Source organism: Malus domestica, chromosome 11, assembly GCF_042453785.1.
Source record: "Malus domestica chromosome 11, GDT2T_hap1".
Lineage (NCBI taxonomy): Eukaryota > Viridiplantae > Streptophyta > Magnoliopsida > Rosales > Rosaceae > Malus > Malus domestica.
In genome coordinates, this window is record NC_091671.1 from 5,049,739 (window position 1) to 5,071,744 (window position 22,006).

The window sequence follows — 22,006 nt, forward strand, 5'->3', positions numbered from 1 at the left end:
CAGCTCTAGCGATTTTCATTTTCAAGAACCAAAGTGAAGAATTATGCTAATCTCAAAAATCATTTTAGCTAAAAAGCCTTAATCGCTTCAATCCGTTTCCTTGAAGTGCAAAATGAGATACTGGAGTATCAATAACAATTCTTTTAGTTTAAATAATAAAATTCCCTTAATTCAAATAATAAAATTTCTAAGGTAAACACTAGATTACTCAACTTTTTGATATTATCAATAATTAGTTATCAACATTAAGTAATAATTTAATCATGAACAACTACATTATATGATTTACAAAATATAATTTAAATAGATGATCTCTCTTGTAGTACCTATAAAATAATAAAAAGTTGATTTAGTGGATTTACCTAATTAAGCCTGTGGTCATTAGTGGTTTATATACGTGATCAACTAAATATTAATTCGATCGCATGCAATCGAGAAGTGGTTTATATACGTGATCAACTAAATATTAATTCGATCGCATGCAATCGAATACCTCACTGAATCGCTGTCATTTTGTGCGATACCAAATTAAAGCGCCAAATCTAGCGGAGATTTATCAGTGATGGGAATACGGAATAGTACATAACGTGTCACTATATAAATTATGGAATATGTGTGTTAAAACGTTAATAACTTAAAAAAATGAAATTTTCCACCACTTATATAAAAACACTTAGTGTATCACCCATATTCGGATCATTTTCAGCCACCTGGCATTCCGTTTTTGAATCTCATTACACACTGGAAAACCACGTGTCTGAACTCATGGTCTTAGGGTACATATACAATATTGAAAATCTGTTGGCGAATTTAGAGTTTATAGTTTTCGATGAAATGAAACAAACACACAGAAAAATTTCTCTAACAAATGGATTGCATGCTTTGTTCTCTTGTTAGAATAGTTATTTATTCTGAAGAAAAAAAAATTTGAGGTTTCACCATAAAATCAATTGGCAATATGGGAGTAGTCCAATTATTTATAAGCACATAAAATGTTAATCATTTTCCTAACGTGAGATTGACGCTCTCAACATATATATTCTCCATTTTATATTTTTTTTGCTTGTTTTAGTTGTAATTATATGCATTAGAGAAATTGGAGTATGGGCCCTTCAACTTTAGTTGAGTTGGAGCTTTATTTTTTGAACTAAAAATTCGTGAATATTGATCTCTAAAAGTGTCACAATGTGAAACAATGGCTCTTTGGGAAACTCCATTAGAACATCCAAACTTTCTTTTCCCCATTAAACCTTTTAGTTTAGATGGAAGTTCTAACGGTATTACTCAGAGGGACCATTTATCCACACTATAACAAATTGAGGGACCAATTAAGCAAAAATTCAAAGACTATTTTCTTTTTTTTTTTTTTGCTTTTTTTTTGTGATTACAAATTCAAATATTATTATCCATGAATGCTAAAGAGGGCATGTTATGAATCCAAATTATGTTTTAGTTCACAAACCATTTGATTTAAAATATAAAATAATAGGAAACTTGGTTTAGAAAAAAAATATATATATATTTGATCATAGGTCAATAGTCACTTTATTCTCAAGAATAGGCCAGTAAAATATTTCTCTTCAATTAAGATAAAAGAATTACTTATCAAAATTTAACTCTTCATTTATCTATCCCTAAACTGAAAAAAGTCAATTAACTTAATTCTATAATCAAAAATAATTTTTACCTGAAATGTACCCCTATAAATAATTAGGATTAAAGATAATAAAAAACAATTGAGCACAAAATATTTTTTTATTAGGATTACAGTGATCAACTAGTACTACCATCTTGTGGTATTCTTCTTGTGAGATGTCTCATATTCAACTCACATAAATGTCGATAACGTAACATATTTGCATTGAGTTTGATACCTAAAGTAACTAACCTAAATATGTAATCTAGCCAAATCCTTCATTCCCTTATAGTAGGGTTACCCAGAATGTAACTTATCAAAGACTCAAAGTTATACGCATGTAGGGTGACCCAAAATGTGAACGATCGTATACGTGTTCCACAAATCTCCTTTTTTACACTATGAACCAAGATTAAAATATATTTAGCATTACCCTTATACTTCAATTATTTTTAACACTGATCATCTTGATTTCTGAGTTGGATTGCACAATCTCTAACTCTGATCCCATTAACTCTATTATTGTCCATACCACAAACACCACTATTATCATTAATCTTACTATACCTAATTATCAATCACTCGAAATCTCTTTACTTTTTTTATTGTCTATTTTCATCGTGCATGGAAATAATGCTATTGAAAAATGAAAAACTGGCGTACTTGTTGACACATTCTCTTACACATATTGAACACCATACAATAACAAAGTTATCTCTGTTAAAGGAGAAATTCTCGCTTGTCACCAATTCACTACGTAACAAGTGTTTGTTGAACCATTAGTTCACTTTTTGAACATGCGGGACGCGTTATTGTACAAGTGATGTCGTCAGGACTGTGCATTGTGTGCAAGAAAGTTTCTCCCGTACTAAAGTGTTAGCAATGGTGGATTGTCTTGTTAATTAGAGCCTTTCACTTCTATCCACTGCATTTGGTGTTCAAGATTATCTTTCACCACCATGGCTTAGGCATTTTACTTCTGCTTTGGTGGGTTTATACTCCCAAACCCACAGATTCGGGACAAATGAAACCCAGCAGAACCAAAACAATTGGGCCCAAAATCCGACGATCAGGCCCATTTTTGAAACCAAACAGATTTAGGCCCAATTATCAATAAAATTACAATTTTACCCACCACCTGGTTGAGCCAATTTCTCAGTATCTGCAAAGTTCCGCCGTCTCCTCCTCCCATAAACCTCGCAAAACCTTTGAGAACAGCGAAATGTTTCGGACCATTCTCCGACGGGCAGCCGGGTCGGGCGGCCCAAGACCCGACCCTTGGAGGCTGACGGCGACAATGAGCTACTCGACGTCCAAGGATACCATAGCCAAGAAGGCGAAGAAGACGGGCAAATCCAAAAACGACCCCTCAGCTACCGCCGGCGACGACGTATCGGAGACCGACGCGGCTCTCTCCGGTCGAAATTCCCGCGCACGCCAGCTCCAAGCGGACGAGAGGGACCCGTCGCTTGATGTGGGACCCAACGGCCGTCCTCTATTCACTTCCACTCCGACACTCTCTCAGCTCAGCCGCAAGGACACCTGCTCCTACTTCAAGCTCAAGTAAAACCCTAAACCCTGATCGAAATCCGTAACGAAATCGATGTAGCTCTGTATCTGTGTTTGTATGTATTTGTTGGGATGTGATTGTTTTCTTTGATTTGAAGGATGGAGGAATTGAACAATGTTTTGCCCGAGGGGTTGCCATTGGGGATGGTGAAGGAGTTCGAGGATGCAATGCAGAGCGCGGTGCTCGTCCGCCAGAGCTTTCTCGATCTTCGTGACAATTTTCGAAGGATTGTGGACCCGCCATTGGACTCGGCTAGCAGCAAAGGTGTGTGCTTTGTGTTCCATTGGTTTTCATTTGATTGATCCTTTGCTTGTTTAGAGCTGGTAAAGTTTGGGACGAATGTTGTCATTCGGCACAGTTGAAAATGATCATCGTTGGTTGTAGCACAGTATGATCTAACTCGACTTTAAAGTTCCGGTTTCGATAACCATAGATTTCCGAGGGGTCATTATGCTAGAAAATTGTTAATCAATGGAGTTGAAGACTAGGAAGCTAAAAAATTGTATAAATTCTTTTGATTTCTTAATCTGATGAGGCCTCGTTATGCTTTTTATAGATTCTTATATATCCCTTTGTAGATAATCGATGCTGTAATGCATGTTTAGTTTCGTGTACATGTCAAACGATGGGTCACATGTAAGATGGCCTTATCCATGTGTGCCTTTTCAGGTACAAAAGCTCAAAAGCAGATTGTCTTGGACGGTCCCGTAAGCTGTGGAAAGAGTATTACTCTTGCAATGTTAGTTCAATGGGCTCGTGAGGAAGGCTGGTTGGTTTTATACGTCCCGAGAGGCAGGGAATGGACTCATGGAGGCTTTTTCTATAAAAACCCACAAACAGGTCTTTGGGACACACCTGTTCAGGCTGAAAATATTCTGAGGGTAAGATTGTGGAGCTTTTTATTTTCTTTATTATAATATGCTATTAACTTAAACAGGATCAGTAATCTATGTAGGTTTACCTATGAAGGGATTAATCTTTGACAATTGAAAATAGTGCATAAACCTTATCTGTCTCAGTGATCATTCCTAAAAGAAATGATTATCATGGTTTATGTTTGAAATTTTGAATTAATGTGACGTAAATGATGGTTCTCTGTTCATTATGCAGTTCTTGAATTTCAGCTTTTGATCATCTCCATGGCTTTATGTTCATCTAATGTGTCATTTTATTCCAGGATTTCCTGAAGTTTAACGAATCCCATTTAAAACAATTGTCGTGCCAAATACTCGATCCTATTCCTTTGGGAGAGGGTGCTGGTGTTGGATGGATGAGAGATGGAACTGATTCCATGGCAATGCCCGAAGGTTCAACTCTATATGACCTAGTTAATTCAGGAATCAGGCACACTCATGCAGCTGTTGGAGTAGTGGTTCGTTTGAGGAAGGAATTATCTGTTGTGAAAAATATCCCCGTGCTTATTGCAATTGATCAGGTGCGACCAATCACTAGATAATTGATAATTTAATTTATTGGATGAATTTTGTTTCCGGAGCTGTGTTGTAAACTTTTGCTATATTTTTGTGCTCATTGTCTGCAGTATAATAACTGGTTTACGTTCAGTGAGTATGAAGAGCCAGTAACTGTTCGTTCTACTCGACCAATACATGCTAAAGAACTCGCTACGGTAGGTCCCCTATGTTTGGTTGAAATAATAATGTGCTGGTGTGTACTTGTAAATTGTAATCTTAATCTGTATGGACCATCAGAATATCCTTTCATCTATTTGTTTCTAGGTTTTGTATTACCGCTTCAAATAATCTTGTTGTCCTTCAGTGTGGTTCTTATTTGATTATTTCACTTATGCAATCAAGTTTGGGTGTACAAGGTGGTAGTAAGTTGTGGTTTGTCTGCAATATGTTGTATATCGGAAACTGATGTGCACATACGTGGTAAAATTCTTCCAGGTGAAGGCTTTTAGATCTATGCGAAATGATGACATGATGGTTGGCGCGTTTTCACATTCAACGGCAGTAGGAAAGCTTCGTCAAGACTTGCCAGATGTACCCGTAGATGCTCGTGTCAACCTATCCCGCTACACTTTAGATGAAGCAGCCGCTGTTTGCCATTACTACCTTAGGTATGCTAGTTAATGCTTGCCATGCGATACTCTTGCTGATCGCATATCTATTGCATGATTGTATGTTAGACTGCTTATATACTCCGGTTTAATTTGTTTTACCTCGGGTCATGCAAATGTCGGTCGAAATTAGTGAAATACAAATTTTTTTAATGGTGTAAGACACGGTTTGGTGCCCCATAATGGTAATGCATTAGAGTCTTTGGGTCAGTGTTTTTTAGATGCTTAAACTCGTCAGGGGCATCCTTCATGTCTAAAGCTTTTGTGATGTCTTTGGCCTGCAAACTTTTCACATTCTCAGCCTTCCCTGCTGTTTTCTATGGCAGACAGCGGCTTATTCGCCGTGAAGCATTCACAGAGGAAAACTGGAAGAAAGTATACTACTTGTCGAACGGAAATGGAGCAGAAATGAGATGGCTACTTCCTTTGATGCGGGCAGATAGTTAGTTCCTTTGAAGCAGGGAAATGGTTGTTCCTTTCGGAAAGGTGACAAGCGAATATGATTTTTGTATCACAGTAGTAACAGAAGACACAAACTGGCAGAGCTGCTTTTTTCGCCTCACGGCCCCTTTGACTTTGATCTTATTCAATCATAATGTGTTTTCGATCGAGGTTTGCACTCGTGATCATTGAACTTCTCGCGCGACCGGAGAAGTGTCTGAAGACGTTGTATCATATGTAGATCAGTTCACAATTTCATATGTATTTGAGAAACTAGTAACGTTTCTCGGTGTGTAGACATAAGACATTCCTACTCGTCTTAATAAATTGATCGGTTCACAATCAGAGGACGAGTGTGTTTGCTCCCACTGGACATAAAAGTACCTCTTTTGAGCAATATTGGCAATTTCAACTGGGAAAATTGCGAGTTTGGAAATAGTTAGGGCCAGCATCCAAAGTAACTCATTAATTACTTTGAACATACCAACCTTTAAACACTGCTCTTACATCTTAGGTGAAGCAAGATTCGGGTCACAATTCGTAATTTTATCTTTCTTTGAACAAACGATATTATCTACACTAACAAAGAGGAGTTGGGTTTAGCCTCACAATAGACTAGCAATAATGTGGTTCAAATTCGCTTGTGGTTGTAGCTGCTACGCTGCTCAACTTGAAACATGTAAGTTCATAACCCAGACAAGTAACTGGAAAATCCGAGCCAGTTTCAACCCTTCGCAAACGAAGACCACAATTTCTTTGAATGAAAAGCGAAAACCTAAACTACTTACTTGATCATTGATCTTTACCAAGTGATGCTGAAGTACACCATATTGCGCCTAACAGCTGACAAAGAAATATAATCCAACTCGTGAATGGGAAAAATGGTTGCAGAGCTCATAACCTACCGACCAACCAGTCTGTTTATAAGTATCGGGGGCTTTAACTACTTCATGTCTTCGCATCTCGTTGGTTCTGCCCCTGATAGGTTGTGTTGTAGCACTCTTGCGTTGATAATTTTGAAAATGTTAGATGCCAGTTCTTCTATAATCTGTGATCAATCGAGAAATATTACAATCAAGGCCGCTATCAAAGCATGATCCACGGGTCCAGGAAATATAGTTAGTCGAAATTTTCCTCTCTTTGGCATAAGCTGGTGCAATTTGTACATAAGACTCGTCTGCAACAAGACAGCGCGAAAGAATTCAGACTATATCTCATAACCAAGAAACAGCACCTTAAACAAACTTCTAAGATTCAATTATTGCACTACTAGGTCGCAAAATTGCAAAGTTCAAAAACGATAAAATCGTTGTAAATGCTATTTGCGAATCAGATAATTACACACGACCTTTATGAACAACTTACAACAACGCTCTTGTATGATGGTCAAGTAACAAAAGACGTTGCTAAAATCTTCATACACAGAACCACACATTTGTTGCTGAGATCTCAGAACTTGTTCATATAACCATGCTATGCAAAAGGATTTAAATTCAAAAGAAAGATGCAGATCCGAGGATAGACTGCATTGATAAATCAACTTCCCAAGTACTAAACCGTAGCAATGATCCCATTACTCAACTTCCCCATTTCTATATGACAACACTACCACACCGATATATAGACAACAACACTCTTTCTATACAGCCAATAGCTGTGCTACTAAAATTTAGAAACATACAAATGGAACCGGTTACAAATTCCAATAACACGCAGATAGAACTGGAGGTAAAGTACATGTGAAAGGCTTGTATATAACCATCCTGAGATTGAAATTTCATTCCACAATAAGCCAATAAACTGTATATAACCGCAGTTGAGTGCCCCCTCCAGGGTTCCATTTTCGCTTAAAAGTTTGTAACTAGTTCCATTTGTGTATATTTCTCAATAAACTTTAAGGCAACAGTCTTCAAAAACCTATTTTTGGTTAGGACTTAGAATCACAGAAGTAGAAGGTTTACCAAGTTTTGCAATCAAATTCCCTCCACCCAATAATCATATGCAAGCAACTCATACAACTGCTTAACTAAACTGAACTTTGTCAAATAAAACAATCCCTGGTTTGCTATGGCCCTTTTGAAAATGCTTCACAGGAAACCATTTCGCTCGAAAGCGCTTTTACAGGAAGCAATTTTGGTTACCCATAAGCACTTTTGGCCATTCTAAACACACAAATTTCAACACTAGCAATGAATTCAAAATCCACACAACATAAAAGCAAATCATACCTGAGCAACTATCTCATTGCCTCTGTAGATGGTGCAAGATTTCTGGAAAGGAAAGCCCTTCACTTTGAAATCACAGGCTGAATCTGCTGAGTTCTCACCAACAAGAAACACTTCCAACTCAGTTCTGGTAAGCTTATTTTTCGTTCTCTTCACTCTAAATTTCAAGTCTTTCTCCTCACTATCTCCCCCTTTGTATCCTTCCCAGCTTCCATGCTACAAATCCCAGAAAACGAATCAGAACCCAAAAGAAAAAATCAAAAAGAAGTTTTTCCAGAAAAATTATTTTCTAGGGAAACAAACAGGGGCCAGAGAGGTGACATACATCTTTACGGCGCAAAGAAAACAGAGGATTTCCTGCGGCGTCAAGCAGCACGCGCTTGTGAGAAGAAGTCTTGGGAGATTGATGGGTAACTTTGTAAACGGTGTCGCCGGAGGAATCGAGGAAACCCAATTCGCCACGTGGAAGGCCGGGATGTTTCTTGGAGACAAAGAGATCGACCGGGATTTGTGAGCTCGTGGGATGAACAGGGGCTGAAGCTGGAACGATGTCAGCCATTTTACAGAAGCAAGGGATTCATTTGAATTCAATTGAGTTTTGGGAATTCTGGAAACTGGGTTGGGTTGATTTATTTGGTGTGAAGAGAAACTGGTTCTTCAGCCGGCTTTTTCAACTTTTTTAAAGACCAAAAGCAGAAAGCTGGTGATGAACAGGATTTAGGAACGACTTCCGAAACGGAAAAATTCTTGAGTACGGCCCCTCGCGTAAGTATCCGTTGAAGATAAAGACTTTTCTGTTTGTTTTTTAATCCGGATTCTCGATTTCGAGGATCCGTCAATCATGTAATCGTATATCGTGCGGTTATAAATTATTTTAAATATTTTTATTTAATATTAAAAATAATCAGTACTTGACAAAAACTGATCACACGATATACAATGAACAAACACGATTCATAAATCCCCATGATCCTCGCCAAAGATCCGAAGACAACCCTGTTGGTTTGTTTTATGGGTGGATGAGTGACGGGTGCAATAGTTGTACTTGAGAATTTCTCCACGTAACAGGACTCCACTCTTATCACCCTAACATCCCGTGCTAGATAGTTTTTCTAGGAGGGTGGTTAGGTTTTTTTCACATCCCGTCGTAGGTAAGTTTCAATTAATCAAATGATATTTACAATGGTGGACTTGATGCATGTAAAAAATATACAACAACCAAGCCTCAAGTCATCATGTGTCAACAGCTGATAAATCCTAAAACGTCATAGTGTTAGATTTTGTCCTAAATATTCCGTTAGTTCTAAGTACTTCATATTCTTTCTTATAGTCGCTTTCAAAGTCTACCTGAGTCTTCCTCTACTTCTTTTGCCAAGAGCTTCCGTTTTGTAGTCGCATCTTACCCGATTCCTTCATTTTATCTTCAATCGCGACTAAGTAATCATGCAAATTTCTTGATAAAATTAAACTTCATTTCATCTTAACCAAAGCATTTTTAGATTTTCAACCCACGTGTTCACAGATGCATAACTCGAGTACATAGTAACACTGTAAAATCTCTCGTCCATAATTTGGTCCATAAATCTCACTTCCACTCACTGGACAAAACAATGAAACGATGGACTTGCAATAGCATAACAGAAGAAAGATTTCAATGGCCATACTAATAGATCCATCGCTACAAGGCTGTACAAAAAGGGCTTCATATTCACACATCTAACCACTAATCCATCATTAACTTCCGACATTGGTTTACTTGTCCAGGAGAAATTACCTATAAGACCGTATTCCGGTCTTCACCTTCATCACTTGGATCAACATGGTAATCAGAGTCATGGCCGTCGTTGTTTTCATCGTATATATAATCTTCAAAAAAGTCATTTTCATCTAAATCCTCAGGTTCTGATGATTTGTCGCTGGAACTTTCATTTTCTTCTGATTCATCATCGGAGTTTTCCTTCGCTGATTCCTCTTCTTCCTCTTCAGATATCTCATCCGGATAATCATTTAGCGGGTTGTTTTCAGCTGAAAATCACCAATCAGTTAGAGCAAGAATAAGGAGAACTTCTAGAAAATGGATAAATGAAAGATTGTTTAAGATTACCATTTGAATCATCAGATTCATATTCAGATTCATCAGGCCCATCATAGAAATCCTCGTCATCAACTTGGACCCTGTACCGAAGTTATTATGATCAGTTTAGCAAGAGATTAAGGCGGAAGCTTAACAAGTATGGTACACATGATACTTACAAGGGGAATGGGTTTGAAGTTTCTTCAATAGCCATATCACTTTCCTCCTTCACAGCATACAAGTCATACACATACTCATCTTCCGAATCTACAAACACATAAAAGAAATCATCAAACCGTAACAAGAAAATAATGAGTATTAATATGAAGGCCGAAATCAATATTCAACTCTACAAGAAGCAATTACAAGTGCAGACTGCGGACAGTGGACCAAGGACAAAATGCTATGAAGTATCCGATTCTCCTACCTTGGGTCCAATTAATGTCACTATTAAATGGGTGGCAGCACCTACTGACACGATGCAATCCATTTAAATGTAAAACCAACCTTGTTTGGAACTGTTAGCGTATAAATCTGATTCGATCTCAGAAGCAGCAATTGGGATGAACTCTCTCAGCAGAGGCAAGTAACTGTTCAAAAGCTTCTGGTCCTCCAAAGATATCTCACTGTATTACAAATTTACAATCATAGGGGGTGTCATTTTCAACTAGACTAAAGTACAAGGGCAAGAGAATTCCATGACTAAAGATAACTTACTCCTTAGGTTTTTCTGCAACATCAACACGTATAATATCATAGAAATGACACATTTCATGTAAATTCTCATGTGATGTTTCTTTGTTTCCTCTTCTGCTCCTCCATATTTGTTCAAAACGTGCATTTTTTGCTACAACCTATTAGAAAGGACTCAAAATGAGATAGTGGCCAGGAAAATATTGCAGAACAAATTTCCAAGTACACAACTTTTCATAAAAAAAACACCAGATTTATTAATGAAACACACAAAGAATACAAGAAGCATGGACAGACAAGTAGTTCATAAAACACCTAAAATATAGAAACACAAAAACTCAATGAATAAACCCAAACCAACAGACAGAACAGCATCCTAGAAAGCCGTCACCAATCAAGTAAAAACACACTAAAGGAATGTTCTTGAAATATTTTGACAGCGAAGTCTGGAGAGAAGCAAGAATCTGACTCTATCCCAGATTCCACCCACTTCCCCCTCCTTATTAGAATACTCAGTTTGATCATTTTTATATCATCATCATCAAGCATATAGCTACTTTAAACAACAAAAAACCCAAACAAAAAGAAATACAACAACAACAACAACAAAGCCTTTTCCCACTAAGTGGGGTCGGCTATATGAATCCTAGAACGCCATTGCGCTCGGTTTTGTGTCATGTCCTCCGTTAGATCCAAGTACTCTAAGTCTTTTCTTAGAGTCTCTTCCAAAGTTGTCATAGGTCTTCCTCTACCCCTTCGGCCCTGAACCTCTGTCCCGTAGTCACATCTTCGAACCGGAGCGTCAGTCGGCCTTCTTTGCACATGTTCAAAATCACCGGAGCCGATTTTCTCTCATCTTTCCTACAATTTCGGCTACTCCTACTTTACCTCGGATATCCTCATTCCCAATCTTATCCTTTCTCGTGTGCCCACACATCCCACGAAGCATCCTCATCTCCGCTACACCCATTTTGTGTACGTGTTGATGCTTCACCACCCAACATTCTGTGCCATACAACATCGCTAGCCTTATTGCCGTCCTATAAAATTTTCCCTTGAGCTTCAGTGGCCTACGACGGTCACACAACACGCCGGATGCACTCTTTCCATCCAGCTCGTATTCTATGGTTGAGATCTCCATCTAATTCTCCGTTCTCTTGCAAGATAGATCCTAGGTAGCGAAAACGATCGCTTTTTGTGATCTTCGCTAGATTGCTCCGGTCATTAGTGTGGATAAGTATATAAATGGATAGAGATAGGAAAGCAAACACAAGATGTACGTGGTTCACCCAGATTGGCTACGTCCACGGAATAGAAGAGTTCTCATTAATTGTGAAGGGTTTACACAAGTACATAGGTTCAAGCTCTCATTTAGTGAGTACAAGTGAATGATTTAGTACAAATGACATTAGGAAATATTGTGGGAGAATGATCTCGTAATCACGAAACTTCTAAGTATCGGAGTGTGGTGTCGTCTTGACTTGCCTTATCTGTCTCATAGGTAGATGTGGCATCTTCTCTGGAAGTACTCTTCCTCCATCCAGGGGTGGTATCTTTAACTGGTGGAGATGCACAAGGTAATGTATCAATTTCACTTGAAGCTTACTTGTAGTTTCAGGCTTGGTCAAGCGCGATACAAACCATGTAGTAGGAGTCCCCCAAGTCGCCGAGCTAGGGGGTCTGCTGAAAGAGGTGACAGACAAGGTAAGCAATCAGAGCTCCGACTGATTGTTCACCTTCTCCCCATCTTGCAGCAGCATGAAGGATAAAGAGAAGAAAAATGAGAAGAGATGATATGAGATACTTTTGCTTTTGAAGAAGTAACTTTCCACAGGCTTATTCTTGAACTGAGCTGGAGGGTTTTCTGGTTTCCTCCAGAGTATAAGGCCGACTGAAGAATTTGAGGGTCAAAACAAGTCCATCAAATCTAGAGTACGTTCCACCCTGCTGATATGGGATACTTTTGCTTTTGACAGAGTAATGAATGTATCGGCACGTGTGCTGTTACGCTTGTCTCCACATGCTTCCTTGTATCCTTCGCACTTGCCCTATCTGTTCCTCAAGCAGATGCGGAATCTTCCCTGGAAACATAAGATGTTGAAGATGAGTACTCGAGAGCAATGCCAGGTAAGTAATCAGGTAAGGGGTTCCAGGCAGTCAGTTCCTGGCTGGAAGCTTGATTCCAAGTGCTGACTGATTGCTCTCTTTCTCCTTGTCTTGCAGGTAAAAACAAGGCCAAAAGAAAAGACAGGAAAAAAGCATGATATGGGATACTCTTGCTTTTAACCCTGATGATATGAGATATTCTTGCTCTAGTATAGCTTGTTTGCAGAGGTATTATCGGGGGGAAAGAAAGCTGAATATTTCGAAAGGCTTCGTTGGGAGTGCCCTCTCAGATATGATGAAGGGTTGAGCATTTTTGCAGGTCTGCCTGTCCGTTGGGGATGGAGGTCGACATATATAGGAGTCTCCCTAACAACAAGTAGTAATGCTATTCCTTTACCCTGCTTGGTCATAGCACGGTAGTGGGAGCTGCCAGTTTCACATGTTTTAACTCTGTCAGAGCACTTTGAAAAAGTGGTCTGTGGTATCTGGCTCTCGAGATTCGGAGAACGATGCCTCTTCGATTTTTGAGAAAGCAATCATGCTGGGGGTATGACTCTCGAGATTCGGAGAGCAGTGTCTCTTCGATTTTTGAGGAAGTAATCATGTTGGGAGTCTGGCTCTCGAGATTCGGAGGGTGGTGCCTCTTCGATTTTGGAGCAAGCAATCTTGTTGGGAGTGTTGTCTCGAATGTGAGTAAAGGTTGGGCATGTTTGCTAGTCTACCTTGCCACGAAGCACAAAGGTTGACACACAGGGACTTTCCAATTATCCAGCAATGGTACTGTTCCTTTACCCTCTCTTCGATTTTGAGAAAGTAGTCATGTTGGGAGTCTGGCTCTCGAGATTCGGAGGACGGTGCCTCTTCGATTTTGGAGCAAGCAATCTTATTGGGAGTGTTTTCTCGAATGTGAGTAAAGGTTGGGCATGTTTGCTAGTCTACCTTGCCACGAAGCACAGAGGTTGACACACAGGGACTTTCCAATTATCCAGCAGTGGTACTGTTCCTTTACAGTTGTGGGTAATAATATGGTAGCTAGACCTTCAAAATTTATGTGTCTAAACTTTTGTTAGTGCTGTTTCTTTGCTATTCTTTTACCTTTCTTGGTCAGAGCGATGTAGTGGGAGCTGCAAGCTTCACGTGCTCAACTTTGGCAGAGAACTTTGGCAAAGTTATTTGTGGTACCCATGAGCTATTGTTGCGTGTGGGAAGTGGGTGATTGAACAGTAAGATTCATGTGCTTTCTACTTCACCAGAAGTCTTCGACAGAATGCCCATAATTTCTGCAAAGCTGAGTGTGCGTGTGACAGGTGTTGACAAGGCTAGAAAAGTAGGGCCTCTTCGATTTCTGAGATCGGCCCTCGTGGTCTCTGAGCAGCCCAGCTTTTGAGAAAGCGAGCGCCTCTTCGATTGATTCGGAGAACGATGCCTCATCGATTTTTGAGAAAGCAATCATGCTGGGGGTCTGGCTCTCGAGATTCGGAGAGCAGTGTCTCTTCGATTTTTGAGAAAGTAATCATGTTAGGAGTCTGGCTCTCGAGATTCGGAGGGCGGTGCCTCTTCGATTTTGGAGCAAGCAATCTTGTTGGGAGTGTTTTCTCGAATGTGAGTAAAGGTTGGGCATGTTTGCTAGTCTACCTTGCCACGAAGCACAGAGGTTGACACACAGGAACTTTCCAATTATCCAGCAATGGTACTGTTCCTTTACCCTCTCTTCGATTTTTAAGAAAGTAGTCATGTTGGGAGTCTGGCTCTCGAGATTCGGAGGACGGTGCCTCTTCGATTTTGGAGCAAGCAATCTTATTGGGAGTGTTTTCTCGAATGTGAGTAAAGGTTGGGCATGTTTGCTAGTCTACCTTGCCACGAAGCACAGAGGTTGACACACAGGGACTTTCCAATTATCCAGCAGTGGTACTGTTCCTTTACCCTTGTGGGTAATAATATGGTAGCTAGACCTTCAAAATTTATGGGTCTAAACTTTGTTAGTGCTGTTTCTTTGCTATTCTTTTACCCTTCTTGGTCAGAGCGATGTAGTGGGAGCTGCAAGCTTCACGTGCTCAACTTTGGCAGAGAACTTTGGCAAAGTTATCTGTGGTACCCATGAGCTATTGTTGCGTGTGGGAAGTGGGTGATTGAACAGTAAGATTCATGTGTTTTCTACTTCCCCAGAAGTCTTTGACAGAATGCCCATAATTTCCGCAAAACTGAGTGTGCGTGTGACAGGTGCTGACAAGGCTGGAAAAGGCTGGAAAAGTAGGTGCCTCTTCGATTTCTGATATCGGCCCTCGTGGTCTCTGGGGAGCCCAGCTTTTGAGAAAGCGAGCGCCTCTTCGATTTTTGAGATCGGCCTTCGTGGTCTTTGAGCAGCCCAACTTTTGAGAAAGCAAACGCCTCTTCGATTTCTGAGATCAACCCTCGTGATCTCTAAGCAGCCCAGCTTTTGAGAAAGCAAACGCCTCTTCGATTTCTGAGCAGGCGCCTCTTCGATTTCTGAAGCTTCGTCGAGTGCAGATTTTTATAGGGGCTGGCATTAAGTTCCAAAGCACACTTGAATCTCCACCAGTAGAAGCTTCATTCTTGCACTTCTAAGATCTTGATTTGTCCAACCTCTTCTCTCTTCAACACCTTTGAAAATGTCTGGCCCCTCCGACCGTCGTTTTGACTTGAACCTTGTTGAAGAGGCAGCCCCGCCTTCTCCAGACAACATATGGCGCCCATCCTTCGTCTCCCCTACTGGTCCTCTTACCGTTGGGGATTCCGTGATGAAGAATGATATGACCGCTGCGGTGGTGGCCAGGAACCTTCTCACTCCCAAAGATAACAGACTACTTTCCAAACGGTCTGATGAGTTAGCTGTTAAGGATTCGCTGGCTCTCAGTGTTCAGTGTGCAGGTTCTGTGTCTAATATGGCCCAACGCCTATTTGCTCGAACCCGCCAAGTTGAATCATTGGCGGCTGAAGTGATGAGTCTCAAACAGGAGATTAGAGGGCTCAAGCATGAGAATAAACAGTTGCACCGGCTCGCACATGACTATGCTACAAACATGAAGAGGAAGCTTGACCAGATGAAGGAAACTGATGGTCAGGTTTTACTTGATCATCAGAGATTTGTGGGTTTGTTCCAAAGGCATTTATTGCCTTCGTCTTCTGGGGCTGTACCGCGTAATGAAGCTCCAAATGATCAACCTCTGATGCCTCCTCCTTCTAGGGTTCTGTCCAGTACTGAGGCTCCAAATGATCCCCCTCCGATGCCTTCTCTTTCTGGGGCTCTACCGACTGCTGAGACTTCTCCTAAGCAACCTTTGTGAAGGCTCCCTCTTGTGTGCTTATTTTGACTCATGTATATGTACATATTTGTAGCTTATCGGGGATATCAATAAATAAGCTTTCCTTCATTTCAACGTATTGTGTTAAATACACCAAAGCCTTCTTCGCTAAGTTCTTTGAATTTTCTTTTGTTAAAGCTTGTATGTTGAAGGTTTCTGAGTGGAGCATGTAGGTTGGGGTAGTGTTCTCTTAATTTCCCGAATGAGGAAAACTTCTCGGTTGGAGACTTGGAAAATCCAAGTCACTGAGTGGGATCGGCTATATGAATCTTAGAACGCCATTGTGCTCGATCCTGTGTCATGTCCTTCGTTAGATCCAAGTACTCTAAGTCTTTTCTTAGAGTCTCTTCCAAAGTTTTCCTAGGTCTTCCTCTACCCCTTCGGCCCTGCACCTCTGTCCCATAGTCGCATCTTCTAATCGGAACGTCAGTAGGCCTTCTTTGCACATGTCCAAACCACCGTAACCGATTTTCTCTCATCTTTCCTTCAATTTCGGCTACTCCTACTTTACCCCGGATATCCTCATTCCTAATCTTTTCCTTTCTCGTGTGCCCACACATCCAACGAAGCATCCTCATCTCCGCTACACCCATTTTGTGTACGTGTTGATGTTTCACCGCCCAACATTCTGTGCCATACAGCATCGCCGGCCTTATTGCCGTCCTATAAAATTTTCCCTTGAGCTTCAGTGGCATACGGCGGTCACACAACACGCCGGATGCACTCTTCCACTTCATCCATCCAGCTTGTATTCTATGGTTGAGATCTCCATCTAATTCTCCGTTCTTTTGCAAGATAGATCCTAGGTAACGAAAACGGTCGCTCTTTGGTATTTCTTGATCTCCGATCCTCACCCCTAACTCGTTTTGGCCTCCATTTGCACTGAACTTGCACTCCATATATTCTGTCTTTGATCGGCTTAGGCGAAGACCTTTAGATTCCAACACTTCTCTCCAAAGGTTAAGCTTTGCATTTACCCCTTCCTGAGTTTCATCTATCAACACTATATCGTCTGCGAAAAGCATACACCAAGGAATATCATCTTGAATATGTCGTGTTAACTCATCCATTACCAACGCAAAAAGGTAAGGACTTAAGGATGAGCCTTGATGTAATCCTACAGTTATGGGAAAGCTTTCGGTTTGTCCTTCATGAGTTCTTACGGCAGTCTTTGCTCCTTCATACATATCCTTTATAGCTTGGATATATGCTACTCGTACTCCTTTCTTCTCTAAAATCCTCCAAAGAATGTCTCTTGGGACCCTATCATACGCTTTTTCCAAATCTATAAAGACCATGTGTAAATCCTTTTTCCCATCTCTATATCTTTCCATCAATCTTCGTAAGAGATAGATTGCCTCCATGGTTGAGCGCCCTGGCATGAACCCGAATTGGTTGTCCGAAACCCGTGTCTCTTGCCTTAATCTATGCTCAATGACTCTCTCCCAGAGCTTCATTGTATGACTCATTAGCTTAATACCCCTATAGTTCATGCAATTTTGTACGTCGCCCTTATTCTTGTAGATAGGCACCAAAGTGCTCATTCGCCACTCATTTGGCATCTTCTTCGTTTTCAAAATCCTATTGAAAAGGTCAGTGAGCCATGTTATACCTGTCTCTCCCAAAAGTTTCCACACTTCGATTGGTATATCGTCTGGGCCTATTGCTTTTTTATGCTTCATCTTCTTCAAAGCTACAACCACTTCTTCCTTCCGGATTCGACGATAAAAAGAGTAGTTTCTACACTCTTCTGAGTTACTCAACTCCCCTAAAGAAGCACTCATTTCATGTCCTTCATTGAAAAGATTATGAAAATAACCTCTCCATCTGTCTTTAACCGCGTTCTCTGTAGCAAGAACCTTTCCATCCTCATCCTTGATGCACCTCACTTGGTTTAGGTCCCTTGTCTTCTTTTCCCTTGCTCTAGATAGTTTATAGATATCCAACTCTCCTTCTTTGGTATCTAGTCGTTTATACATATCGTCGTAAGCCGCTAACTTAGCTTCTCTGACAGCTTTCTTCGCCTCTTGCTTCGCTTTTCTATACCTTTCACCATTTTCATCAGTCCTCTCCTTGTATAAGGCTTTACAACATTCCTTCTTAGCCTTCACCTTTGTTTGTACCTCCTCATTCCACCACCAAGATTCCTTTTGGTGTGGGGCAAAGCCCTTGGACTCTCCTAATACCTCTTTTGCTACTTTTCGGATACAACTAGCCATGGAATCCCACATTTGGCTAGCTTCCCCCTCTCTATCCCACACACATTGGGTGATTACCTTCTCTTTGAAAATGGCTTGTTTTTCTTCTTTTAGATTCCACCATCTAGTCCTTGGGCACTTCCAAGTCTTGTTCTTTTGTCTTACTCTTTTGATATGTACATCCATCACCAACAAGCGATGTTGATTAGCCACGCTCTCTCCTGGTATAACTTTGCAATCCTTACAAGTTATACGATCCCCTTTCCTCATTAGAAGAAAATCTATTTGTGTTTTTGACGACCCACTCTTGTAGGTGATCACATGTTCTTCTCTCTTCTTAAAGAAGGTGTTGGCTAAGAAGAGATCATATGCCATTGCAAAATCCAAGATAGCTTCCCCATCCTCGTTTCTCTCCCCAAAACCATGGCCACCATGAAAACCTCCATAGTTGCCTGTCTCCCTGCCCACGTGTCCATTTAAATCTCCTCCTATAAATAACTTCTCCGTCTGAGCAATTCCTTGCACCAAGTCTCCAAGATCTTCCCAAAATTTCTCCTTCGAACTCGTATCCAACCCTACTTGAGGTGCGTACGCACTAATCACATTGATAAGTTCTTGTCCTATTACAATCTTGATTGCCATGATTCTATCTCCTACCCTCTTGACATCTACAACATCTTGTACCAAGGTCTTGTCCACGATGATGCCAACACCGTTTCTCGTTCTATTTGTGCCCGAATACCAAAGTTTAAACCCTGAGTTTTCTAGATCCTTTGCCTTACTACCAACCCACTTAGTTTCTTGTAGGCACATAATATTTATCCTTCTCCTCACCATAACTTCCACTACTTCCATAGATTTTCCCGTTAAGGTTCCTATATTCCACGTTCCTAAACGCATTTTGCTCTCTTGAACTCTACCCTTCTGTCCTAGCTTCTTCACCCTCCCCCGTCTAATAGGATCAAAGTACTTCTTTTGTGTGTCCCGGGTAAAGTTGATAGGAGCATATGCTCCCAAACAACTTTGAGTGGAGTCGTTCGAAAAGAAGTTTCTATGGCCCCCTTGCTCATTTAACACTGCATCCGGGTGCCGATGGAGATACAGCGACCCTTGCTCACTTATCACTGTGCTCAGGCCACACAGCGCGCCACTTACGGGTGACGCCCTAGCTTTAGCGCGATTTTGTTCTGGATTCATTTTCATAAGGATTCGACGTGATCATGGAGTGCCGGCTGTCGACTACCTGACGCCCTCCCCCTCCTCCTTTATCCGGGCTTGGGACCGGCCATGTAAGACATAGGCGGAGTTCCAAACAAAAAGAAATGAAGGAAAAAATTTGTCCACTCTGAAAAACTTATTTTGGGATTACATGTGTACCAATCTGGTATAACGTGATTATCTATTAATTAAAACTTGGACCAAAATAAAATGGCATCAATAAGCCATATGTGGTTATTAGTTCTTATTTTCAATCTATCATAAATAATCTTTCACAAACACAATTTTTAATCTAAAAAAAAATAAAAAATCCAAGATTGTGGCCTATACAAATGATAAAAAATTTCACAGAAACTAGCAAAGTTTAAAGTTGCATGATCCTAATTTGAAGCACATTAGAACTCATTGTCTTACAATGGTTATTATCACAAGATAAAGATTGAAATGAGAACAATGGACAATAAACAAAACAAAAAAGTATGAATGGGGCAACTGAATAAATAAGCTCATTGTATGAAAATTTAGTGCGTCGTTATCTCTCTAAGACATGAAAGAACAAATCATATTAATGGAAGCACAAGGGATAACAAATCCTGTACTTGATGGACTAACAATACAATTAACTTATACTATATCACGTACCTCCTTCCTCTGTCTGGCTTTAGACAAAATCAGATCTTGTTTCTGCTATTACAATGGGAATGAAAGAATAAGTTCAAGTAACCTTAGGGACAGTACATTAGAAAGTAAAAATGTAATAAAGTGCGTAAGACCAAGAGGAGGAGACAGATAGCTTACATTCTCCTTTCTCAAAGCGTATTTACGTTCTCCAATCTTTGTTTTACGATCACGCATGTCACCAGTATTAGGGTCCTAAAAGAAACAGTGAGACATTTTCACCAACCTCTTAGTAGTAGATGACATGGGAATCACACACAGAATCTTGCAATGGGAATAATGAACTTGCTGAGTGAGATAGAGAGAGAAAGGAGATTGTGGAGAGGACGGGGGACAGGGGAAGGGGTGGAGGGGTCACAAAGCCTTAAAACAATAAGCTGAGCTACATGGCATTCCTGAACACATGCTTATGTAAATAGTTTACAAAACAAGAATAGTTATTGAACAAAATTAAGAGATGCGCAGCCCTGCTCACCAGAAATGATTTCACAACATCAACACTGGTGTCAAAGCTGCTTACTGTCTCTACATGCTGTACCAAAACCTTCTTGGTTTTCAGTTCTGCTGCATTAAAAATATAAGAAATTAGCACCACGTTTTGTAAGAGTTTTAAAAATTTCCATCTTCTAATGAAATCTGCAAAATCACAAAACCCTATTCTAATTCAACAGAGACAACCAAAAACTGAAAGAAAAAAAACGTAACCTTGTCAATTGCTAATCAACGGAACAATAAAAAATAAAAACTTTGATCATATTCAGCATACTCAGTAACTTTTTAATCAATAACTCCATTAACAACATATCCAACAACTCATAAAGGAATTTCTTTGTTGGGTATAACGAAAATCGCAACTATTTAGTATACAATTTTTTAACAAAACGATTACATCAAAGTGAACAAAAACAGTTGGATAACTTTGTGTTAGTCCAAATATTAGTAATTTCAGTAATTACAGTTCACACACGCGCACATATATAAAACAACAATGCTTGACAAATACGAGCACCATTCGTTACCCTTTCCAGCTGAATCCAACATCGAAAGCTTCTCAAAATCCACCAACGGACGCTTCACCGGCCTCTCATTGATTTCCAGCCCTACATTGCACAATGTTCCGAAATTCGTCACAAATTCCAATTTTTTCACAGTTTGCAAGTTCAAGCAAGTTTATTTTCCACTTTCCTACAGTTTCCCGGCAACCAAACAAGATAAAAAGAGAAAAATGGATACAAACTAAGCGACACTCACAGAAAGCGTCGAGTGAGGACTGCAATGCCTTGCGTTTAACCCTAACGATCACCGGCTTGTCTTCCGGCGGGTTAGGCGAAGCCGAAGAGCTCTCGGCGACCACCGCCATCTGGAGCGGCGATTAGAATTAGGGTTTCGGCGGGAGTTGGAGATGACGGAGTAGAGGGACGAGGCGCGTACTGGGAATTTTGTACAAGCTTTTGTATTGCGGGCATTTCTGCAATTAAGAATTTGGAAACGAAGGAAACGGTCGGGTCGGATCTTAAATGAGTCGGGTTGTTGTGTGCGTAGGCCTGGTAACAAGTTGGGCCGGACTAGTTCAAGTTTCTTTAGATTTTTTTTGGAGGAATTTCTCTAAAAAAACTTTTGATTACCATAGAGAAGACTAGCAAGAATATGGTGCACAATTATCAATTTATTTATTTATTACTAAATTATTTTCGTCCATAAAATTCGAACTCAAAACTTGGTTGAGAAAATGAGATTGTTTTTTTGTTTTTAATTCAATTGTTA

General features: G+C 40.1%; 3 protein-coding genes across 7 annotated transcripts; 1 reads left to right on the plus strand and 2 right to left on the minus strand.

Annotated features, from left to right (window-relative positions):
- The first annotated feature begins 2,781 nt into the window (after nucleotides 1–2,781).
- LOC103447301 (uncharacterized) lies at nucleotides 2,782–6,072 on the plus strand. Its single transcript, XM_008386499.4, has 7 exons — nucleotides 2,782–3,199; nucleotides 3,304–3,470; nucleotides 3,876–4,087; nucleotides 4,384–4,641; nucleotides 4,747–4,833; nucleotides 5,114–5,286; nucleotides 5,613–6,072. The coding sequence occupies exons 1-7, from the start codon at nucleotides 2,859–2,861 to the stop codon at nucleotides 5,731–5,733; spliced, it is 1,359 nt and encodes a 452-aa protein (XP_008384721.2). The 5' UTR covers nucleotides 2,782–2,858; the 3' UTR covers nucleotides 5,734–6,072.
- Nucleotides 6,073–6,163: 91 nt separating this feature from the next.
- LOC103447302 (protein LURP-one-related 7) lies at nucleotides 6,164–8,707 on the minus strand. Of its 2 annotated transcripts, XR_011573078.1 has the most exons (4): nucleotides 8,278–8,707; nucleotides 7,956–8,168; nucleotides 6,569–6,904; nucleotides 6,164–6,380 (listed from the first exon to the last, which is right to left on the minus strand). XR_011573078.1 is itself a non-coding variant. In XM_008386500.4 (3 exons), exons 1-3 carry the CDS (start codon nucleotides 8,509–8,511, stop codon nucleotides 6,782–6,784), a joined length of 570 nt encoding a protein of 189 aa, XP_008384722.2. In that variant the 5' UTR covers nucleotides 8,512–8,707; the 3' UTR covers nucleotides 6,321–6,781. The 2 variants fall into 2 exon arrangements, 1 of the variants encoding a protein (XP_008384722.2); XM_008386500.4 differs by having other exon boundaries at nucleotides 6,321–6,904.
- Nucleotides 8,708–9,425: 718 nt separating this feature from the next.
- On the minus strand, nucleotides 9,426–21,714 carry LOC103447303 (RNA-directed DNA methylation 4). Of its 4 annotated transcripts, none has more exons than XM_070808084.1 (10): nucleotides 21,494–21,714; nucleotides 21,262–21,342; nucleotides 20,718–20,803; nucleotides 20,363–20,437; nucleotides 20,207–20,248; nucleotides 10,744–10,880; nucleotides 10,534–10,652; nucleotides 10,206–10,293; nucleotides 10,057–10,127; nucleotides 9,426–9,977 (listed from the first exon to the last, which is right to left on the minus strand). In XM_070808084.1, the coding sequence occupies exons 1-10, from the start codon at nucleotides 21,600–21,602 to the stop codon at nucleotides 9,727–9,729; spliced, it is 1,059 nt and encodes a 352-aa protein (XP_070664185.1). In that variant the 5' UTR covers nucleotides 21,603–21,714; the 3' UTR covers nucleotides 9,426–9,726. The 4 variants fall into 4 exon arrangements, with proteins under 4 accessions (XP_070664185.1, XP_028943991.1, XP_028943992.1 ...); XM_029088158.2 differs by having other exon boundaries at nucleotides 20,207–20,251; nucleotides 21,494–21,711; XM_029088159.2 differs by having other exon boundaries at nucleotides 20,718–20,806; nucleotides 21,494–21,711.
- Nucleotides 21,715–22,006: the final 292 nt, after the last annotated feature.